Source organism: Dryobates pubescens, chromosome 5 (assembly GCF_014839835.1).
Source record: "Dryobates pubescens isolate bDryPub1 chromosome 5, bDryPub1.pri, whole genome shotgun sequence".
In the NCBI taxonomy this organism is placed as follows: Eukaryota; Metazoa; Chordata; class Aves; order Piciformes; family Picidae; genus Dryobates; species Dryobates pubescens.
The window spans coordinates 7,972,512-7,995,201 of NC_071616.1; the positions used below are offsets into that span (position 1 = coordinate 7,972,512).

Here is a 22,690-nt window from a genome sequence, read left to right on the forward strand (position 1 = left end):
TTCCAGTATCTGAAGGGGGCCTACAAGAAAGCCGGGGAAGGACTTTTCAGGGTGTCAGGGAGTGATAGGACTGGGGAGGGTAGAGCAAAACTAGAAGAGGGTAGAATCAGATTGGATGTTAGGAAGAAGTTCTTCTCCATGAGGGTGGTGAGACACTGGAACAGGTTGTCCAGGGAGGTGGTAGAAGCCTCATCCCTGGAGGTTATTAAGGCCAGTCTAGCTGTGGCTCTGAGCAACCTGATCTAGTGTGAGGTGTCCCTGCCCATGGCCTGGGGTGTTGGAACTGGGTGATCTTTGATGTCCCTTCCAACCCTGCCAATTCTGTGATTCTGCCATTTCTGCCTCACCTGTCAGCATGTGCCTGCAGGGCTGTTTGTGAGTGGAGTGTGTGGCACTGGGGTCCTGTACATTGGACATTACAAAGCTGCCTGACAGCTGTTTCAAAACACATCAAAAAATGTAACCTTTCAGGGTGTGTTCTGCTGGCTCTAACCACGTTTCCCTTCCAGGCAAATGAAGACCATTGAAACTCTGAGGAAGGAAAGAGAGAAAAGGCTACAAAGATACCAAAGAAGCCGAAGTTTGAGCCCTCAGAAGCATCTGAGCCTGTTGCAGACACTGGATGCAGGTCAGAGGGATTTAGATCTCCCCAGCAGGCGCCGAGAATATCTGCAACAACTGAGGAGAGACGTGGTGGAAAATACCAGGTAGGGTAGTAGAAACCTCTCATGTGGCCTGATGCAGAGTAGCAGTGTTCAAGTGTGGCTGAGCATTAATGGTTCTTGCTGCCACCTGAGACGTCTGTGGCAGTGTTAAAGTCTGGGATAGGAAGTGCTCTCAGGAAAAACAAGTGCCTGGTTTTAGAGAGCATTCATTAAAACCACCTGTCTAGTTTCTTTCAGTCCACAACTATTTTATGTGCATGGTGTATGGGGACAGCCAAAGTATTCAGTCTTGACTCATTATGTGGAACACAGAATTAGCCAGGGTGGAGAAGACCTTCGAGATCATCAAGTCCCCTATCACCCGACACAGTCTCATCAACTAAACCATGGCACTAAGTGCCTCATCCTGTCTCTTTTTAAACACCTCCAGTGATGGTGACTCCACCACCTCCTCAGGCAGCCCATTCCAATGGGCAATCTCTCATTCTATGAAGAATTTCTTCCTACCACCCAGCCTAAACCTCCCCTGGTGCAGCTTGAGACTGTGACCTCTTGTTCTGTCACTGGCTGCCTGGGAGAAGAACTCCTGCCTGGCTACAACCTCCCTTCAGGTAGTTGTAGAGACCAATAAGATCTCCCCTTTGTGCTCCAAACCCCTCACCAGCTTTGTTGCCCTTCTCTGGACACATTCATTGAGACTCTTGAACGTGTCCAGAGAAGGCCAACAAGGCTGGGGAGGGGCCTCAAGCACAAGCCCTGTGAGGAGAGGCTGAGGGAGCTGGGGTTGTTTAGCCTGGAGAAGAGGAGGCTCAGGGGAGACCTCATTGCTGTCTTACAACTACCTGAAGGGAGGTTGTAGCCCGGAGGGGGTTGGTCTCTTCTCCCAGAACAAGAGGACACAGTCTCAAGCCTGGAGAAGAGAAGGATCAGAGGTGACCTCATTGCCCTCTACAACTACCTGAAAGGTGATTGTAGACAGGAAGGGGTTGGTCTCTTCTCCCAGGCAACCAGTACCAGAACAAGGGGACACAGTCTCAAGCTGTGCCAGGGGAGGTTTAGACTCGAGGTGAGGAAAAAGTTCTTCACTGAGCGAGTCATTCGTCATTGGAATGTGCTGCCCAGGGAGGTGGTGGAGTCACCGTCCCTGGAGGTGTTCAAGGGGAGATTGGACGTGGCACTTGGTGCCATGGTCTAGTTGTGAGGTCTGTTGGGACAGGTTGGACTTGACGATCCTTGGGGTCTCTTCCAACCTTGGTTATACTGTGATACTGTGAAGCTGTGCCAGGGGGCTTAGGCTGGAGGTGAGGAGAAAGTTCTTCACAGAGAGAGTTGTTAGCTGCTGGAATGGGCTTGTGATGGTGAGCCCTAAAATGGTCACAGGGCTGCCCAGGGAGGTGGTGGAGTCACCATCCCTGGAGGTGTTCAAGAGGGGATTGGATGTGGCACTTGGTGCCATGGTTTAGTAGTCATGAGGTTTGTGGTGACAGGTTGGACTCGATGATCTTTGAGGTCTTTTCCAACCTTATTGATTCTATGATCAGGTCACAGAGGCTTGGGAGCCTGTGGCCTGCAGGGGACATCCCACTCCACCTGCTGACATGCCATTTTCCCTGGAAGTGAGGGTTCTTGTCCTAAATTCAGTAAGAAATAGAGCAACCAAACTGCAAGTGGTCCCCAAATCTGGCCACAGGTTACAGGACTGTGGTTCACTAACTTGGTAGAAAGCCCCTTCAACACGCCGTGAGATCAGTCTGTCGTCTTACTCCTTCGCTAACTTAACAGCCACATGAAAAAGTTCCGTTTCATGTTAAGTATTGTGGTGGGTTGAAGTTTCCTCCCCAGAACCAACTTTGCCAGACCAACCCAGAAGCAACTGAAGCTGTATTTACAAGCAAAAACTACACTCTGGGATGGAATGGAATGAATGTATACAAAACATACAGTATTTACAAGTAGCAAACAACAGGAAAAGCCTCCTGGTCAGAGCCCAGGGAAGCCATTCCACTGGTCCTCTCTCCCTCTTGTCCCAAGAGAGAAAAGGAGCAGAGAGAAAGCAGTGGGTTAGACTTAACTAAACAAAGCAGCCAAGGCCAGCTGACAGGCAGGTTAATCTCTCCTGAGCAAAGCAGACAGCAGAGATCAGAAAAGAAGACAAAGAATTGCTTTGGTACAGCTCAGCTTATTCCAGATATTTATCCAATGAATTTGTTTAGAATAATCTTTTGTTTTCCTCTTTACAGCCAGTAGTGATTTGTTTATAGTTTTCTACTTTTCTGCTGGCAATCTGTAACTAAAATTTAAAGGCATAGCCCAAACCCACCACAAGTATCAAAAACCTTCTGCAGTACTTTTTTGAGCTCCTCATGCCCCACAGCATCCCCTCACTTGACTTTTGCTTCCTTTGTGGTAGGCCGAGAGACAGCAAGAGGCAGTTACTTTCCCAACACCGTTGTTTTGATTGTCATGGGCCAAAGCAGCAGCCTTAGATCACACAGAGAGCTGACTTGGAAGCCAGTGCAGTCACTGGAGTAGTCTCAGTGGTAAACTGGACTTGAATGATTTTTGCAAGGTTGATGCCCATGCAGCCTTTAGTGCGCAAAGAGAAGCCTTTGGAGGTTGATGTGGTGAGGTTTGATTGCTTTTCTGGCAGATTTTCCCGGTCCCTGTTGAAAGATGATGTTCCTGTGGTGTTTTGTCAGGTGACCCAACTTCAAGCAATGACATGTGTTCTGCTCTCCTACCTAACCTTACAGAGCTCAGGAACCAAAAAGAAGAAGCATTCAGCATCCTTCAGACATCGAGCTGTTGCTCCGAGACTACCAGAGGGCACGAGAGGAAACCAAAACTGAAATTGCACGGGCGAGGGACAAGCTGCGGGAGAGAGCGGAGCAGGAGAAGAGGCGCATACGGGAGCAGGCGCTCGCCCAGCTGCAGAAGGTGAGCGCTGCCCTGGAGCCACTGTGTGCTACAGGCTCCTAAGGTTTTCCCACTGGATTGAGCTTACGCAGCCATCCTCTGGGGCATCTGCCCAGTCTGTGGAAGAGTTTTGCTAAGGGAAACTGGCTTGATTTCAGTAATTCCAGTATGTCCTTAAACACAAAGGCCTTGCTTTTTCTTCCCCCCCCCCCCTTTTCCTCTTCCCCCCCTTTCCTCTTCCCCCCCCTTTTCCTCTTCCCCCTCCTTTTCCTCTTCCCCCCCCTTTTCCTCTTCCCCCCCCTTTTCCTCTTCCCCCCCCTTTTCCTCTTCCCCCCCCTTTTCCTCTTCCCCCCCCTTTTCCTCTTCCCCCCCTTTTCCTCTTCCCCCCCTTTTCCTCTTCCCCCCCTTTTCCTCTTCCCCCCCTTTTCCTCTTCCCCCCCCTTTTCCTCTTCCCCCCCCTTTTCCTCTTCCCCCCCTTTCCTCTTCCCCCCCCTTTCCTCTTCCCCCCCCTTTCCTCTTCCCCCCCCACTTTCCTCTTCCCCCCCCTTTCCTCTTCCCCCCCCCCCCCTTTCCTCTTCCCCCCCCCACCTCCCCAACCCTCCCCTCCCCTTCCCAACCTTTTCCTTTTCTATTCATTACTCTTCCTGGTTCTCTGTTAGGCTGGTTGTTAGGAAGAAGTTCTTCACAGGAGGAGTTATTTGCCATTGGAGTGGGCTGCCCAGGGAGGTGGTGGAGTCACCATCCCTGGAAGTGTTTAGGAAGAGCCTGGATAGGGGTGCTTGTTGCCATGGTTTAGTTGATTAGATAGTGTTGGATGATTGGTTGGACTCGATCTCAAAGGTCTTTTCCAACCTGGTCTGGTCTATTCTATTCTTATTTTATTCTATTTCTATTTCTATTCTTCTTCTATTTCTATTCTATTCTATTTTTATTCTATTCTATTCTCCCAGACTGTCAGGTGTTACAGGGTGATTTGCTCTATGGCTTATGTAATATTAGTCTCTCAAATGAGCCTCCTTACTTCATACTTCCCGTATGGCAAACAGCTTCTGTCCTGCAAGCTGAGTTTTGTGTGGTGATGCCTATTACAGGAAGAAGCAAGGCTAAAGACTCTTGCAAGTACCAGCACTTTATGTACAGACTCCAGCCTCAGCCTCTCCTCTGGCCCATCATCTGGTTACAACAGCAGCAACACTGCTACATATACTGCCAGTAACCTCAGCAGCCAGGAAGGACAGGTGAGAACCTACTGGCCTGTGAGACTGATGTCTCCTGATGCTTCAACAGTAACAGAGAACAGAAGAGCAGAATGTAAGAACAGAAACATTTTTATTGCTGGTGTGTATTCTGTCAGTCACAGCTATCAATCAGGACAAGTCTGTGTCACTAGTACACAGAGGGCTGACATGGGGCAGAGGGAGCATAACCATGTAGTCCCAAAGGCCGGTGACACAGCAGTTTCTTCTGAGTGCTTTTCTTTTTTCAAGCTGGTAGATAAAAGCCAGAGTGTAACTATTGCCAGTGATGCCACTGTCTGTCCAATGCTTTAGAAACAAGCCTCCTCTTGTGATAAACCCAACTGCTTCTCTCAGTGTGCCTCCCTCAGTGGTGCTTGCCTTAAGAGCTCATGTGTGAAGAACTCCCCTGAAGCTACTTTGTGTAGTGTGCACTTGTCCCAGCTTCTTAAACTGGGTTTGCTGAATTTCCTCAGCCAAGGTATTGTTCATAACCAGGGCAAAGGCAAAGAAAGGATGATAGGTTGGACTCGATGCTCTTAAAGGCCTTTCCCAACCTGGTTAATTCTATTCTAGTCTAAATTACTTTAGGATAAAGAGATATTTCCAGCCTTATCAAGCAGGTTTGCTACAACTTTTCCATTTGCTCTGTAACAGAATTTACTTCTCCCAGTTCAGACCAAAAGCTCTCACTTCTGCCTTGTCTTAAATCAGGTTTCTTCTGGCAATGCCTTGCTCTCAAGAGACACACGAGGTCGTTCGGCTGTTAGGAACAGCCAGCTTCATGCTTTAGAGCAACTGCAGAAGGATTCAGCATTTGGTAAGCAAAACATTCATCTGCAGATGTCTGAGTTGTATCCCAAAGTAACTTCAAAGTACAGTGTTCTGAGTCTTCTGGGAGTGCTAGGTTAGTGGTTGGATTCGATGATCTTAATGGTCTTTTCCAGCCCAAATGATTCGATGGTAGAAGGATAATGCTTTGAATGAACTGAGGAAGTCTGGGGTGCTGAATTGTACATGTAGGTTCTTATTTTTATCCTCAAACCCAACTTTGCTTCCTCTTCTTTAGGTTTATTAGTTCATGTGTGGTTGTAAGTGTAACACCTGAGTGATGCAAGATGTAACTGCAGTGTAACAGCAATCCACAGATTGTCTAGACAAGGGAGGCTTGCAGTTCCTTCTCAGTTCCAGGTGGTTGGGCGCTCTGATAGCACTGTTGAAGTCCCTAAAGCTGCAGAATAATGCTGCCTGTCCTCCTTTTCTCCCTGATGTTTTGGGGGGTTGATTCCTGCAGAAGCCACCAGAATTCAACCAGCCCTTCCGACTAGCAGCAGCAGCAGCTGCAGCTTCGCTCATGGATTAACTATTTCCCTCGCCTCCTCTTCGACAAAAGGATACCAAGATTTATCCAAACACATCCTGGCTAATGCTACCACTGAGGTAAGCAAGCAAGCCCAGTCTGCACTTATATCCCCTCTCCCCTCCCCCCTCCCCCTCTCCCCTCCCCCCTCTCCCTCTCCCCTCCCCCCTCTCCCTCTCTCCTCCCCCCTCTCCCTCTCTCCTCCCCCCCTCCCTCTCTCCTCCCCCCTCTCCCTCTCCCCCTCCTCCCCTCCCTCTCCCCCTCCCCCTCCTCCCCTCCCTCTCTCCCCTCCCTCCCCCCCCCTCTCCCCCCTCCCTCTCTCCCCTCCCTCTCCCCCCTCCCTCTCTCCTCCCTTACCCTTTCCCTCTCTCCCCTCCCTCTCCCCCTCTCCCCTCCCTCTCCCTCTTTCCCCTCCTTCTCTCCCTCCTCTCTCCCTCCCTCTCCTCCCTCTCCCCCTCCCTCTCCTCCTCTCTCCCCCTCTCTCCCCTCCCTCTCCCCCCTCCCCTCCCTCTCCCCCCTCCCCCTCTCTCCCCTCCCCTCCCTCCCTCTCCCCTCCCTCTCCCCCTCTCCCCTCCCTCTCCCCCTCTCCCCTCCCTCTCCCCCTCTCCCCCTCCCTCCCCTCCCTCTCCCCCTCCCTCTCCCTCTCCCCCCACTCCCACTCCCTCTCATCCCTCTCCCTCTCCCTCTCCGCCCTCTGCCGCTCACTCTCCCTCTTCCTCTCCTCCCTCTCCCCCTCACTCTCCCCCTCCCTCTTCCCCCTCCCTCTCCCCCCCTCCCCCTCTCCCACCTCCCCCTCCCTCTCCCCCCTCCCTCTCCCCCCTCCCTCGCCCCTCTCCCCTTCTCTCCCCTCCCTCTCCCCTTCTCTCCCCTCCCTCTCCCCTTCTCTCCCCTCCCTCTCCCCTTCTCTCCCCTCCCTCTCCCCCCTCTCCCCTCCCTCTCCCCCCTCTCTCCCTCTCCCTCCTCTCCCCCCTCTCTCCCCTCCCTCTCCCCCCTCTCTCCCCTCCCTCTCCCCCCTCTCTCCCCTCCCTCTCCCCCTCCCTCTCCCCCCTCTCCCCTCCCTCTCCCCCTCTCCCCTCCCTCCCCTCCCTCCCCCCTCTCCCTCCCCCCCCTTCTCCCCCCTCTCCCCTCCCTCTCCCCTCCCTCTCCCCCTCTCCCCTCCCTCTCCCCCTCTCCCCTCCCTCTCCCCCTCCCCCCTCTCTCCCCTCCCTCCCCCCTCTCCCCTTCCTCCCCTCCCTCTCCCCTCCCTCAACCCTCTCCCCTCCCTCTCCCCTCTCCCTCCCTCCCTCTCCCCCCCCTCTCCCCTCCCTCTCCCCCTCTCCCCTCCCTCTCCCCCTCTCCCCTCCCTCTCCCCCTCTCCCCTCCCTCTCCCCCTCTCCCCTCCCTCTCCCCCTCTCCCCTCCCTCTCCCCCTCTCCCCTCCCTCTCCCCCTCTCCCCTCCCTCTCCCCCTCTCCCCTCCCTCTCCCCCTCTCCCCTCCCTCTCCCCCTCTCCCCTCCCTCTCCCCCCTCTCTCCCCTCCCTCTACCCCCTCTCTCCCCTCCCTCTCCCCCTCTCTCCCCTCCCTCTCCCCCCTCCCCTCCCTCTCCCCTCCCTCCCCCCCTCTCCCCTCCCTCTCCCTCCCTCTCCCCTCCCTCTCCCCCTCTCCCCTCCCTCTCCCCCTCCCCTCCCTCTCCCCCTCTCCCCTCCCTCTCCCCCTCTCCCCTCCCTCTCCCCCTGACTCCCTCCTCCCCCCTGACTCCCTCTCCCCTCTCCCCTTCTCCCCTCTCTCCCTCCCTCTCCCCCTCTCCCCTCCCTCTCCCCCTCTCCCCTCCCTCTCCCCCTCTCCCCTCCCTCTCCCCCTCTCCCCTCCCTCTCCCCCTCTCCCCTCCCTCTCCCCCCTCTCCTCCCCTCCCCCCCCCCTCCCCCCTCCCCCCCCCCCCCTCTCCCCTCCCCTCCCCCTCTCCCCTCCCTCTCCCCCTCTCCCCCCTCCCTCTCCCCTCTCCCCCTCCCTCTCCCCCCTCTCTCCCCCTCCCTCTCCCCCCTCTCCCCCCTCCCTCTCCCCCCTCTCTCCCCCCTCCCCTCCCTCTCCCTCCCCCACCCCACCCTCTCCCCCTCCCTCTCCTCCCCCTCCCACTCCCCCCTCGCCCACTCCCTCACCTCTCCTCCCCCTCCCTCTCCCTCTCCTCCCTCTCCCTCACCCTCCCTCTCCTCCCTCTCCCCCCTCCCCTCCCTCTCCTCCCTCCCCTCCCTCTCTCCTCTCCCTCCCCTCTCCCTCTCTCCCCCTCCCTCTCTCTCCCTCCTCCTCCCTCTCCCCTCTTCCTTCTCCCCCTCCCTCTCCCTCCCCCTCTCCCCTCCCTCTCTCTCCCTCTCCCCTCCCTCCCTCTCCCCCCTCTCTCCTCTCCCCCTCCCCCCGTTCCCTCACCAGCCCAATACCACTGTGTGCAGCAAACTCAGCTTTGCACCTGGTGTGGGAGACAAGGCAGCAGGACCTCAGCTGAGCACTGCAGGTATTTCTCACAGCTGTCCCTTACCTGTGCATCTGTTGTTGTTTCCTAAGGTGATGGCTGCGTGCTCCCAGAACCTGAGGAACCTCTACAGCTGCCAAGCAGCAGCTGGCTGGAAGTAAGTTTATGGCAGGTCATCGTAAGGGGAGATCTTTTGAGGTACTTGGTCCTCCCGTGTGCCCACACCATGCCTTTGTCTTTGGCAGGTATCAATGTACAGAAAAAGAGGTGCTGGTTTACTACAAAGTCTTCCCCTCTGCCACCAGGCACGGGTTCTTGGGTGCAGGGGTGATAGAAAGACCTCTTGCCTATGTGTGGGGCCTGGTGAGAGATCCTGGCAAAAGGCACCTGTATGACAGATCCATCAACACGGCTCGAGTCCACAAGAAGGTCACCAGCCATATTCAGCTGGGTGAGTATCCAAGCTAACCAGTGGCCACCACTGACACTGCAGACCCTGTCAGCTCACTCTGCCAGCCGGGAAGAAAGGCAGAGGCAGCTTCTGTCATTTCTTCAGGTCTCAAGAACGGTTTCATTACTTGCTGTAGGGACTTCAGTTTTGCAAGACTCTCCCAAAGCAAGGGTAATGTAAAACACATCTTGCTGCAGAAGCATCATTAGAGACAGGGATTTGAAAGTCAGAGTCAAGCTTCTGGGGCTTAAAAAAAAGCATCTGAGTGCATCTCACAGCATATTAACCAGAGCTCGCTCTCAGGCAACAAGAGGTTGCAATAAAATATGCATATGCATATTGTGAGGGGTGGGGGGGAAACTGTGACAAGGTAAAGTTGTCCAAGTGTAATTAATGTCCCTCTCTTTCTTTTTGGTGCTCTTTACACAGTGTATTTAGTGACTGATGCCTCCCTCTGTTACCTAAAGCAGCCCCGGGATTTCTGCTGCATTACTGTGGAAGCCAAAGAGGTAGGGTGAACCTTCTCTCTGAAGCATGGATCAGTAACTCTTCTGAACTCATGGTTCAAGGACAAAGGAGAGAAGGAAGCAAAGCTCATGTTTATACTTGCCTAAACAGGAAAAACAACACCGCTGCTATCACATGAGAGTGGATTATGTATGAAGCCCTCTTGTGAATGACCGGCGTCAGCCAAGCCCCCTCAGTTACACAGGGTTACAAGGGTCACACAGTAGGTCCTGGTTAAAAACATGCAACATTATGACAAAAAACCCCTAATAAATAGTATTTATTCTGAAAAGGTAGGTGTAGGTAATATGAGAAGTACACTTCATGGCAAACAAAGAAAACATGACTATGTGCATGCTCCATGTTTTTTCCACTTGACATCTTCCCACTTTGTCACATGCAGGAGAACTTGTCTGTCCTGGCTATTCAGTCTGTCTATGATGCATCCATGCCTCACCCCTGTAAAGAAGTGGTGAGAGGGGAGATTTTGCCAAGTGCTTGGATACTGGAACCTGACATAGTGAATGGAAGAGACATCACCAGAGTTATTTACATGGCACAGGTAAGGTTGTGCTCTATGTCCAAGGATGAGTGTAAAAAGATCAGAATGCTTAAGAGCTGCTAAGTAACAAAATGCAGAGTCCTTATGAAGTGACCATATGTCACCTCCCTTTCACCCTTACCTACAATGCACAGCAGCAGAGAAAACCGTATTAGGCTTGTGCTCAAGCACACCATCCCTGCTTTTTACAGCTTCTAAGGCAGCTCCTTGGGTGCCAAGGTAAAGGTTTCTTTTGGCACTCGTTGTGTTCTCAGGCAGTCAGCTGGTACCCAGGGTCATGTTTATATTTTCCACCTTGCTGTAGGCACAGGAAGGCCACCTAATCAAGTAAACCATGCAACCAAGCATCCTGTCAAGCCTCGCCCTGAACACCCCCAGCGTCGGCGACCCCACCACCTCCCCAGGCAGCCCATTCCAATGGGCAATCACTCTCCCTGTGTAAAACTTCCTCCTAACCTCCAGCCTAAACCTCCCCTGGCGCAGCCTGAGACTGTGTCCTCTTGTTCTGGTGCTGGTTGCCTGGGAGAAGAGACCAACCTCTGCCTGACTACAACCCCCCTTCAGGTAGTTGTAGACAGCAATAAATAAGGTCACTCCTGGCAAGGTCACCTCCTTTGAGAGACAAATGGTATTAGTCCTTTAAACTGATCCATATGAGAGTTTTAAGATACAGTTTAACAACTGTTACTTCTCTGGTTAATTAAGATATGTATTTTGTGATGCATGTATGTCATGTATATGCATATACAACTTGAGTAACACTGTATCTGTCCCAAAACAGTAATGTTTAATCTAAGCTCAAACTCAAAAGCAGTGGGGCTCACCCCTGCTGAAAGCAACACCCAACAGCAAAGCTTTGGGAGGCTGTGGAAAATGCGGAAGGAAAAGGTACGACAGCAGTGATGGCATTTGGCTGTGAAGTGCTACTGTGCTTACATACTCACAACAGTCAGAGCTGTTCCAGGCTGGAGAAGTGTTTTGTTCAAGACCAGATGCAGACCCCAACGTGTGGCCTGTCTTGTAATTCCTGCAGGTGGACCTTGGTGCCCCAGCCATCCCCGCACGGCTCCTCAGCTCCCTGGCCAAGCGGCAGCCCCTGGTGATCGCTCGGCTCGCACACTTACTTGCTAGTTAGTATTTGGTCCAAAACCAGACACCTAGCAGCAGCTGAAAGTCCACAAAGAGAGGGAAGTACCTGTAAGGGTCATGTAAAATGCTGGTTCATTGGACAGTGGTAGTCAGGCCTGACTTATGGAGCCTAACTGGACTAACAAAAGTACAGTTAGAAAAAAAAAGAGGAGCATTTTGGCCAACGCTGCTCAGAAGAAACCCAGCAAGATCAATGGTGAACCTGCCCTCCTGCAGACAGCGTTGGAAAGCCACCATGGAGCAGCAGGAAGGTGTGAAGAGACTTTGCTTTAGCACAGCCAGCATCTTACATGCAGAAGTATGTTATCTAATTTCTGTTTCCAGGGAGGTTCAAAAGTCAACCTTCTCCCTTTAAGAAGGTTTAGGCAGCAGTGAGGAAAAAGCCAATGGAAGCAATGGAATGCACCACAAACTGGAAACAGTCCACATATGACTTGGACCTTTTACAAGCTCTTGAGTAGAGCTGCAAGGCCACTTTTTAATGTTGAGGTAAGTGTCAAATGCAGAATTCCCAACAGTGTAGATAAGTCATAACTTAGCAAGCTGGCTGTACTTCCCCTGGAGAAGGGAAGTTAGACCAGCAGGATCTCCACTAGTCATCCTACACCCCAGGTAAATATCTGGCCGACTGCTTGCAGCCATAGAAGGTGTCTCAGATGGCCACTATACTATGCAGCATCAGTGGAAACCACCACACCTCAGGACACAGTTTTACTGCACTGCAGAATTAGGTGCTTTGAAATAAAGAAACCAAACTGACAGTTGTAAACAGTGACACTTTGCTGTTAATAGGGAGAATTTAAATCCTGCAAGCTAGAGTAGCTCCAGCATTTTTCCACGATGGCTTTTTCCATCAGGCCCTTCCAAGCCTTTCCCAAATGCATTAAGAATTTAAATTCTCACCTGGCCAGAGTCTTCCCACACTTCCTTGTCCATACCATGACCAGCTGTCTTGAGGCAGTGACTACAGACTTCCTGTTCCAGTTACCTCATGGGACTGCTGTTGAGCTTAGCCCAGTAATCCTGCTGTCAGGCTTTACACCTTCGTTCAGCACACTCTGGCCTGGTCTGGTCACACGTTCCTGAAATTAAACCAACCCACAACCAACCTCATGTAGTTCTTCAGCACAAGGTATCTTAGATAAGCAATAAAAGCTACACTATGCTTTCTTCAGCTCAGCAAAGCCCACATTGTTCATTGTCAGGTAAGAGAAGTGTATTCAAGCATCCCCCTTACCAGAGGCAGCCTCTGCTGCCTGCCTGTAGCTGCTCCCGGTAAAAGCAGAGTTTTCCCAGCACGCAGTGACATTGGCTGCACTCCCCACCTTTGAGTTCAAGAGCCAAGGTTTATTCTGTCTTCACACAGGTCTTAAGTGTGGCGCTCAGCTTCTGTGTTCCTTCCTGTTAATATGTTATTTTTTGGGAGAAAATAGCTATTTTAAATTGGTATTTAAGAAAACAGCAGCTTCGAGACATAGCAGTTCAAGGCTTCCCCCCTGCCCCAAACTATACCAGCTAGGATAACAAAACCTTTCACTTAGAACTTTGCTTTGTTCTGTGTTCAGATGGTCATGGTTACAACCCTAACACCAATCTGTTATCATTCTCTTTTGGTGAGGCTCTGCCTTTTCTGAAAAGCCTGGCCAGTTGAGTTGTGGCATGGGTCACATCCAGTGTCATACATCATCCATAGCCTCTCCAGGAGAAAGAGGCAACCCAACACCAAGCTTTCTGCAACCAAACAAAAACGGCAGGTTTGCAACCTGTCACGCAGTCCCCTCCCCTTTCTAGTAGAAACCAAGAAAGGAAGAGCAAACAAAGCAGTACAGAAAAGACCCAGGAAACATGAGCAGAAGCAGCAACACAGGGTATTTGCTATTATCCCAGTGCTGCTCCTGTGGATTGCCAGAGGAGGTAGGGGAGGTGTTCGTACAACCCACACAAGATTTGCTCAGTGCTTCACTATTTTTCCCTTTTGTTTTGGGCATGGCACTAGTGGCAATGCAGTCTGTGTAGGAAAACCATCTAGGAGGACTCCTGTTGATCAGTGACGCCAGTGCCTGTGAAGGATAATGTCTTACTGTACAGTGCATCAGATGTTTATTTTTATATCTACATGAGATTTCTTTTCTATGTTTACAAATTAAGTTATTTATATATGCTTGGTTTGAAGCATTTTTATATGCTGTCAAAGCTAAGTTTTATTTTTATTGGTATTAAATTACTCTAACTTTTTTTTTTTACTACAATCTCCAACTGATACTAAAAAGCCTATTTATATGAATGTTTTCTTTTGCAAATATAACACTTTATGGTACCTGTTAATGTTTGCAGTTGGTTTGTTTGAAAGGAAGAAACTAAAATGCAGCAGATACCTGATTTGTTAACCTACAGCAGGCAAAACCCAACTTCCTGTAAGTTACTGCTGAGCAGTAGAGGATCAAAGCAGTTGTGTTGTACCACCTACTGTTGCATCTCTGCTCTCAATCAAGATTGCTATTTTCATATCCACAATAAATGGTATTTTCTAAACAATAACAAACCTGCCCTATGTTATTCTGCATGAGCTAAGGTAGACACCCATCTGTGCAGCTATACTGGATGGAAAGGTAATAAAGCCAAGCTGGTGCTAGAAGATGCACAGCTCCTACTTACCTGCCGAGGAATGTGCACACGGTATCCATTTGAGGCGTGAAAGTCAAGCAGCCACTCCCCTGCTTAAGCGTCTGTGACCCGGGGCCTTGTCCAAGAGAAGGGCTGGGTTTGGTCTGAAATGAGGCACTGGCTGAAGTTTCTTCCTGAGTCCACACATCTCTACAAGCACAGCCAGAAGGAAGCTAATAAAATTCAATTTTTCCATATTGTCATTTGAGAGTTTGGAGTTCACAGTAGGAAAGATGGACAGAAGGAAGGCCACACAGTGACCTAGCTTGCTGTGAGCTCTCTCTTCTGCACTCTTTGGCAGCACAGCTTGCACTACAGCTAGAGGCTGTGCACAAAGGAAGAGGGATGATGCTCAAGTCAGCCATCCCAGGGACACTGCAGTTGTGCATCCCCAGGAGAGCAATCCCCCTGCTGAGCATCACCAGGAAGAAAGCAGTGTGCCACACAACTGCTCCCAAGGCTTAGTTACAAGGTCAGGTGTCTGGCTCTAGAGAGCAGCCAGGGCTGAGGATCATGGGATGCCTAGGAATGAGAGTAACTGCATGAAGACACAAGTACATGGAACTTTCTTACCTGCTTGTTTGCATTCAAGAACTGGCTGCCTTCTGCCCTAGAGGGCACAATTATGCTCTCTGGAAGTAAACTGAGCTTGGGGCTTGGCCACCTTTGAAATAGAAATTTCCAAGCCTGTTATATTAGACAACAATTCAGGTGTTTTGGTGTCATGGAAACAGCTGTGGTCATGGTATCTATGGCTAAACAGATGCAAACCTGACCAAAATAAAGGCAGTTCCAGAGCCAAGAGCACCTTTTTAACTGTTATGGATTCCAGCTGCTTCTCCTCCTACCACCATCACCTCCTCTTACATAACAAAATAAAGTTGTATTCCAGCGTAAGTACACAGGGGACATTACTAAACTCTCTCTGCCCCGTGCTTTGTGACAAGGCACCTTTCTATGTACTTCAGCCCAGGACAGAGAGGTTACATAGTGACAGCTTCAACACAAACCAGGACATTGAATCGTGTTTATTACGACAAACAACTCCAGATGAGTTCTGCAGCAAAATGTGACACGATACTCAGCCACGAGGAGCAGGTGTGGTAAGATGTGGTGTACTTGCTGCTTCAGTTTGTATAACCATACCCTTGCTGCATGCACAACATGCCTGCTTCTAAGGACCCTCTGCTTCAAGCACATCAGAAAACCTCTAAAATGGAACGTGCAGCTGCCCAGTGCCAAACCATACTGCGATGCTTAGTAACCAAACCAAGAAAAATCTCAGTACAGTTCAGGCACTGAAGTTTCTCCCTCTGCAGCAGCTATATTTTAAAACAGAAGCTGCAGCTCTACCCCAGTAGGTCTGTTTGTGGTTTTTCTCAAATCACTGACTCCCACACCTTAACTTTTCCTCACCTCACACAAGGGAAAGAGCTGAAAAGCCTTGGGCTTCACCTCGGCCAGATGTTCTGATAAAACACCCTGCACTAACAGGACACTCCTAGAAACAAGGAACTAATGACCTCACTCCTACAGGGAGGGGAAAACCCCCCATGAGGCAGCTAATGAGCACCTAATCATACTCTGCTAGCTGCCAGGAGTCCCCACCACAAACCCCAGTTTAAAGAAATAAACATGTGGTGGGGTGAATGGGAGGTCACACTCACTGTCCTCCACGGGAAGGATTCCTTTCACAAGCAGCTCTCCAGGGGATGTCACAGTGCTTCTGCACTACCATTATGTCTGCTCTTCCAGGCTGTAGTTTTCTTGCTGCAGCATGTCCTGCCTGATAAAACCCAAACTCAAGGCAAGAGGGATTATTACAAACAGTGAGTAGCAGCCAGATGTCATTTATGGTCATGAACTATAAAAGTGTCTTAAAAAATACCGTCTTCAGTAAAAAATATAAACAGGTATTTTCTCCCTTATTTCTGTTAAAAACCTTGGGAAATAATTACAAATCCTGGTTCCAACAAGAGATGCAGCTATTACTTGAGAATAATGCCATCAGCCTTCTGGTGTTTGTATTTAATGTGGTTTAACTTTTAAAATGAGTCTTAAAAAAATTAAAATCAAACCTTCAAAACTTGAGCTTACAATGAAAAATAAATAATAAAGGCTCATCTTGGTGTTATACAGGTTCACCTTTTCCCTCCCCTGACAATACAGTCTTTCTTAAAAGACAGCATGAAGAGTCACATTAAGAGAAGAGGCAGCCACCAGGAAACCATCTCTCTGGATCATGAAGGTGTCCACTTGAGCTGACTCCTGGGTTTGGTTGCAGCCTGTTGCTGCGCAATACACAAAGTGTCTATGAGTCTCAAAAATGGCTGCTCTGAGCCACGATCAAGGTGCTTAAAGGACTTTTTGTTTTGACTTGGGAGATCCACTTGATGATGTAAACCCTCCAGCATAGCCAAATGTCCGTGGAACCAGTGCTAAACCCTCCAGCATAGCCACCATGGCAAAATGTCCGTGAACCAGTGCAGGTCTTGCACAAAGTGACCTCTTCTCTGCAGGGAGCTCCCAGCAAAGAGCTCGCACTGCATTCAGGAACACTACAAATTCTGTTTGCATCTTCCTCGGTGGTTTTTGCCCCATTCACCTCCACTAACTTTGTGCTGTCACGGTACCTGGAGATTGTCTGGGCAGCTCACACCGCTTGGTCCTGGGCTCTTCTCTGTGATGCTCTGATACAAATCCTCTGGACAGCATTTCCAGTTCTTTCAAGAAATCCTGTCTCACACACACACACACACACCAGAGAGCCTGCGTTAGCAAATGCCAACAAAAAGCCTTGGGTCATTTTTCTAGTGAAGAACTTTACAAGATTAAACTTTTTATTGATGGTTTTCCAGTGCAGAAACTTAGACAAGCTAGAAAACTGATTGCAAAGATGAATGCCTGTAGGTCTGCACGTTCAGTTTCCCCTCCAATCCCCACACCCTGCTCAGAAGAGATTAGTGCCACAGTTTAAACGGCTAAACATCTCCAGCAAGCAAGTGCTCACAGCCAGGAAGTACTGTCCATTTTTAGCAAGGCAGTTGGGCAGCTTCTTGCATTTTTGACTCCTCTCCCACTCTGGTGGTAAGAGGCTAAGAGGTTCAAATGCAAGTCCGGTTGCAGTTAAGACCCTTGCCAACATGTCATTCGTGGCTGGAGCGTGGCAAGCACATTCAGGCTAAAGCTCAGAGCTGCTAATTAAGCCACTCAGTCTCATAACTGGCTACCATTTTCTTGGAAATGTTTCCACTACATAGGCAACACCAGGATCCACATCAGTACAGCCTTCAGCCAGACCCCACTGCACAGGCAACACCAGGATCCACATCAGTACAGCCTTCAGCCAGACCCCACTGCACAGGCAACACCAGGATCCACATCAGTACAGCCTTCAGCCAGACCCCACTGCACAGGCAACACCGGGATCCACACCAGTACAGCCTTCAGCCAGACCCCACTGCACAGGCAACACCAGGATCCACATCAGTACAGCCTTCAGCCAGACCCCACTGCACAGGCAACACCAGGATCCACATCAGTACAGCCTTCAGCCAGACCCCACTGCACAGGCAACACCAGGATCCACATCAGTACAGCCTTCAGCCAGACCCCACTGCACAGGCAACACCAGGATCCACATCAGTACAGCCTTCAGCCAGACCCCACTGCACAGGCAACACCAGGATCCACATCAGTACAGCCTTCAGCCAGACCCCACTGCACAGGCAACACCAGGATCCACATCAGTACAGCCTTCAGCCAGACCCCACTGCACAGGCAACACCGGGATCCACACCAGTACAGCCTTCAGCCAGACCCCACTGCACAGGCAACACCAGGATCCACACCAGTACAGCCTTCAGCCAGACCCCAGTTACAGTAATAAGCCCGTTGGAAGCCAGTCCTGCTGCATCAGGTGGGAGCTACACCTAAGAAAGGTTATGGGCTTGACTTCCATGAAACAGAACTACAAGTTTAAGTAGCTTTACTTTTTATGTCACTGTTCACACACATCTAAGTACTTACTGAGGGCCAAGGGAGCTTCTCGAGACTATGCAAGCAACTCTTTATTTCACTAGTCCTCATTAGTTCATGTTCTGCAAGACCATGAAGCATGAAAAGGAACAAATCCCACTGCAGAAGAAGAAAAAAAATTACTAAGTATCAACATGTTAATTTCTTGACCCCTACCATAATTCAGGGCTTCCTTCTTGGACCAGAATGTGGAGAAAGCAAGTTATCTGGCTGTGGCAACAAAGGACACCAGATAATATCATGGAAAATTAGTTCATACGTCATATCCCACCATAAAGTCTCAAAATTTCTCACTCTCCGTTTCCAAACTGTGTGTTAATTCCTGTGTGCTCAAGAAAAATTTGTTCCTGGCCTCCCAAACTAAGCTGTATAAAGCTTTCAACTAAATAGGGCAATTTTCAGCTTCGTAACTGAGGATCTTACAAGATCTAACACCAACACACAGGCAAAAATGAAAGCTGGTACAAGACACCAATGAAGAGTCACCTGTGTTCAGTCCTCAAACTCCCAGGCCAAATGGGCCAATTTGCCATTTGTTCCTAAATTAAACTTGCTCCTTTCTGACCACCCTCCAGGCAGGTATCAACACTGACAAGCAGCAGCAGTCCTCTGTCTCTGCCCCTGCAGAAATAAGGTCAGCTACCAGCAGCCCAAAGCCTGCTGGCCTCATTCACAAGAGCAATCAGCTGGCACTGCAGGCAAGTGGAACTCTTACAGGAAGGTACGAGACCAGAGCGGAAACCTGCAGCTCCACAGGTTGCAACCAGCTTTACCTCTCGCTGCTTAACTTCTGCAAGATAACCCATGTTCTTCTTGCTGAAGATCAGCTGCACAGGGACAGGTATCCCAAAGTCCTCCTTCCAGATGGACAGCAGCAGTTTTAGAAGGCCATATGTGGGACTACTCTTCACACACAGCCTCTCAGAGCTTCTCTCTGGGGACTTGATTCTGACACTCAAAGGAACGTGATCTGAAACTGTAAGGAAAGCAAGCAAGCTGAACTTCTATAGCTGCATTATTTTCCTTTTGCAGTCATCATCTTGTTCCAACAACACATTTGGCATAGCTGGGACCTAAACAATCACTGGATTGGAGTTTAGAAACATGCAAAATTAGGAGCTTTGAAACTATACAAACAAGTACCACACAGAAGAGATTTACAGTACTCAAACACCACCACTGGCTGGCATATAGCCCCAAGTCTTGAAAGACAGCACTGAATAAAAGCCAGCCTAATGTTTACCAAATGACAAAGAGGAGTTAGTCCAAAGGGGAGGAACACACCAAAACAACATTTAAATCTATACACAGATCAAAGAGTTGTTCATGGTTTTGACTACAGGTGATGTTGCAGAACCTCATACAGCTGAAAGCAAAACAGAGCAGTGTTTAACTGCAGCTAAACACACACAGAGGGAAGACACCAGATCTTCCTTGGTACAGTCTAATGGAACAGGGTAGGTTTACATCCCTGCCCTCCCAGAATGAAATTTCACAACATTCAGCTCAGCTGCTTTTTGAAAGAATGAACCATATGTATAACTTCTTAAGAAGGTTCTAAACCCATGAAATTAGAAGGCTGCCCAGGGAGAAAACACCTGCACCCCAGATCACTAGCTCCTGCTGAGAAAAACATCTTACTTAACACATTGGAGCAAGAGAAAACAAACCAATAGCCCACACAACAAAAACACCAAACTGAAAATGCCCACAGGAGTCACCATACACAGAGAACAGGTTAATTCCATTCCCTCCAAAAAGAGTCACAAACTTAAACTTTAAGTGAGCATATAATGTAAAGCCCTTACTTCCAGGGGAAAAAACCCAAACCCTAAGCTGGAACTTTTCAGAGGCAGAAGTATTGGCAAACACAGAATGTATTTCAATGAAGGGATCAAGAAACAAACCCCAAATGGTGTGAATGAGCAGACCCCTCAGAAGTTTGGCTGGTCACAGTACAAGGCTGTTTTGCAGCAGGTGGAAGGGAATAAAAGCAGCCACTCAAACTGACAGAAAAAAAATCTGCAGACTCAATGACACCAAAGAGAATCAAACATCAAACACTGAGGTCTCTGAGCACAAGGATTTGAGAGAACTATAATAACAGCTATCGTTCTTAAATAGCTTATATCATGACTGACTTACCCAGCAAAGAAGCCAACTCAACTGTGCACTTTGCCAGCTGCTGTTCTGATGTAGGACACATGAACTGGAAAACAAACAAAGTTTTGTTTGTCCCCATGCTGCAGACCAGACAAAAGCACACCTCACATGGGACAAAAATATCAGAAGAGAGCAGGGTATTTGCAGCATGAAGCAGGGAGCTGTCATCAGAAGACCATTAAAGATGGAAAGACAAGAAAAGATCATGTATGAAGAGGAGGTCCTCAAAGGCTGATTTTCATAACCACCAGATCTGCACAGTATAAAAATTGCAAAGCAACTTTGTGGTATTTAAGCTCAGACAAAAACCATTCAACTGAACTCAACTGTGAGACTAGGGAAACTAACAAGTATGAAGACAGCTTCAAGTTGTCCAAGTTGCTGGTTTTCTTTTTCTACCTTTCTGCATCGAAGAGTCTGACTCAATCTTCCCAGCAAGCACTCCAGCCAGATGCAGTCAATCACTTCACCCTCATCCCGTGGGCCCACAGCAACACAGAGCACATCCTTGATGAAAAAGACAGCAGTAATTCACCCATTAGTATCCTGCATTTCCACAAGCAGATCTTTTACCTGTGACAGCACAGTACATGGACAGTTCTCAGACCCTCATAAAAGATACAACAAAAAACTAAGCAGGTATCCTCTTTATAAAACAGATTAAAGCTGATTTTTTCACAGCCTTACCTAAGTCTGATTTTCTACCATAGCTCTCACTAATGTTATGAAGTAACTGGCAATCAGTTCATCCTTCTTGGCAGTAACTAGCTCTGAAAGTTCTAGACAAATCTGATAGTGCAGCAAGCAAGTTCAGGGTAGAGGTGCTGCAGAAATTATACCTTACATTGCCAAGGTAGCTTCAGTGTTAACTCAAAGCTGAGTACAAAGAGCACTGAGAGAGTTATGGTATGCAAACTGGTTTGGCAATTTACCAGCATCGAAAACCCAGGATGGAAAATGAAAGAAAACAAATAGAGATTTGAAGGCTCTCTCTCAAGACACCAAACAAAAATATAGCAACAGTTTACAGAAAAAGCCCCTGGTTTCCTCACATACCTTACACTCCTCTTGCTGTTTTAGCTCAAGAAAGAAAGCAAAAGCAAGCAGGGGGATGAAAAGCATGAGACCTTTCCATTGTGCCTCCTGAACACTCCTCATGGCCAGATCCTTAGAACCAGAACATTCTCTTTAAACAAGAAAATCCAAGAAATTCCACTGATGTGAAAAATCAAAAGGCAGTTGGGGCAAGCCAGGAAGTGAATGTACCTTAATCTCATTGATGATCTGGGAGGGAAATGGAGCACAGTGCTGGCAGCCTGGAGGGCAGTCCCTTCTCAACTCCAGAGCATCCTCATTGGCCAAGGGAAGCCCTGGGACTTTCAGCATTCTGTTGAAGGTTGCCTTTACTTCTCTTTTGATGAGTGCTACAAAGAACAGGGAACAAATCCTGTCTAGTCCAGCTTTTGTCTCCAGTGAGGCAGACAGCTGTTTCCAAACACTACTCATATTAGCCTCTCATTGCAAGAGCCATGGCAAACAAGGAAAGGACATTTATGTTTTCAAACCTCTCTCACTCTGAGCTCCCATGGCACTTAATGGGCAGAGGCACAAGGTGGAGAGTGTTAACCCACAGCTCTAAAAGGCAGTAGCTCACAGTGGCTAAGCCAGGAAGCAAAGCCAAAGCTGAAAGCTGAATCAGCATGGCCTCACCAGTTCAACCACTGTGCCCATGAAAGCCATATGCTTACTACCAAAATAAGTTTTGACCAGCATCCAAAACGCTAAACTCCTGCTGCTGCTGGATATTCCTCCCTGGATTCTTGGCATAGCCTCCTGAAGCAATGGGTTTTCACAGATTGAGGCCTTGCCAGAGCACTATACAGAGTAAAAGGCCTATAGCTGCCTTCAGCCTGCTGAAAATACACCCAAGTCCGTGAAGTGTTAGTTATACAGAAGACTTCAGAAGCACTCTGAACATGTGGAATACAAGGTGGCTTAAGAGAGCAGCTGTCTGTACCACACATCTGAAGTGCTATGACAGCTTCAGCCTAGGTGACATTTTCAGAAGCACTGTCACCATCCTACAAGCCTCCATAGCTAAAAATCACTTACGTGAGCCAAGCCTGAAAAATCCCTGAAAAAGATTCTGAGAGCTAGAAATCATTCCTCTTATTCCTAAACAAGGAGGGACATGCTTCCCACTACCGAAAAAAAACACACCACCCAAAGTAGGACCAAGTACTTTGTAACATTGGACCAAATTCTATCCCTTGGTCTCAGAAAAGAGAAGAGTACAGCACACAGGTTACAAGTGCCAGCTCAGGGTGATGAGACTCACCTGCAATGTTGGCAGAAAGCCAGCCACACGCTTTCTCAGTAGCCAGTTCCACTGCAATGTCTTCTGCACTACTTAAAACCTTTACAGGGAAGGCAAAAGGAGAGAGATTTACTACCAGTCACAGCAGTATAGTCAGCGAGATCTCAGAAGGAAGGCTAGAGGGAAAAAAACTGAATTCTGACAGAGCACCACCATCTCTG

At 49.1% G+C, this 22,690-nt stretch overlaps 2 protein-coding genes across 3 annotated transcripts in view; one reads left to right on the forward strand and one right to left on the reverse strand.

Moving 5' to 3' along the window:
• STARD9 (StAR related lipid transfer domain containing 9) overlaps nt 1-11,537 on the forward strand; it is a 123,971-nt gene extending 112,434 nt beyond the window's left edge. The window contains exons 25-34 of the mRNA XM_054161524.1: nt 510-707; nt 3,419-3,602; nt 4,673-4,819; nt 5,531-5,636; nt 6,111-6,256; nt 8,711-8,775; nt 8,864-9,069; nt 9,499-9,578; nt 9,980-10,138; nt 11,172-11,537. Coding sequence (XP_054017499.1) covers nt 510-707; nt 3,419-3,602; nt 4,673-4,819; nt 5,531-5,636; nt 6,111-6,256; nt 8,711-8,775; nt 8,864-9,069; nt 9,499-9,578; nt 9,980-10,138; nt 11,172-11,273 — 1,393 coding nt within the window. The 3' untranslated portion in view covers nt 11,274-11,537. The remainder of the gene's footprint in view (nt 1-509; nt 708-3,418; nt 3,603-4,672; nt 4,820-5,530; nt 5,637-6,110; nt 6,257-8,710; nt 8,776-8,863; nt 9,070-9,498; nt 9,579-9,979; nt 10,139-11,171) is intronic.
• Nucleotides 11,538-16,386: 4,849 nt separating this feature from the next.
• Nucleotides 16,387-22,690, reverse strand: part of CDAN1 (codanin 1) — a 32,859-nt gene continuing 26,555 nt past the window's right edge. The window contains exons 22-28 of one of the 2 annotated variants that reach the window (XM_054161525.1): nt 22,491-22,569; nt 21,419-21,576; nt 20,552-20,659; nt 20,135-20,198; nt 18,763-18,965; nt 17,981-18,088; nt 16,387-16,687 (exon numbers count right to left, since the gene is read on the reverse strand). In XM_054161525.1, coding sequence (XP_054017500.1) covers nt 16,562-16,687; nt 17,981-18,088; nt 18,763-18,965; nt 20,135-20,198; nt 20,552-20,659; nt 21,419-21,576; nt 22,491-22,569 — 846 coding nt within the window. In that variant the 3' untranslated portion in view covers nt 16,387-16,561. Of the gene's footprint in view, nt 16,688-17,980; nt 18,089-18,762; nt 18,966-20,134; nt 20,199-20,551; nt 20,660-21,418; nt 21,577-22,490; nt 22,570-22,690 lie in introns of those variants that run through there. The other variant, XR_008462246.1, reaches the window with a different exon arrangement.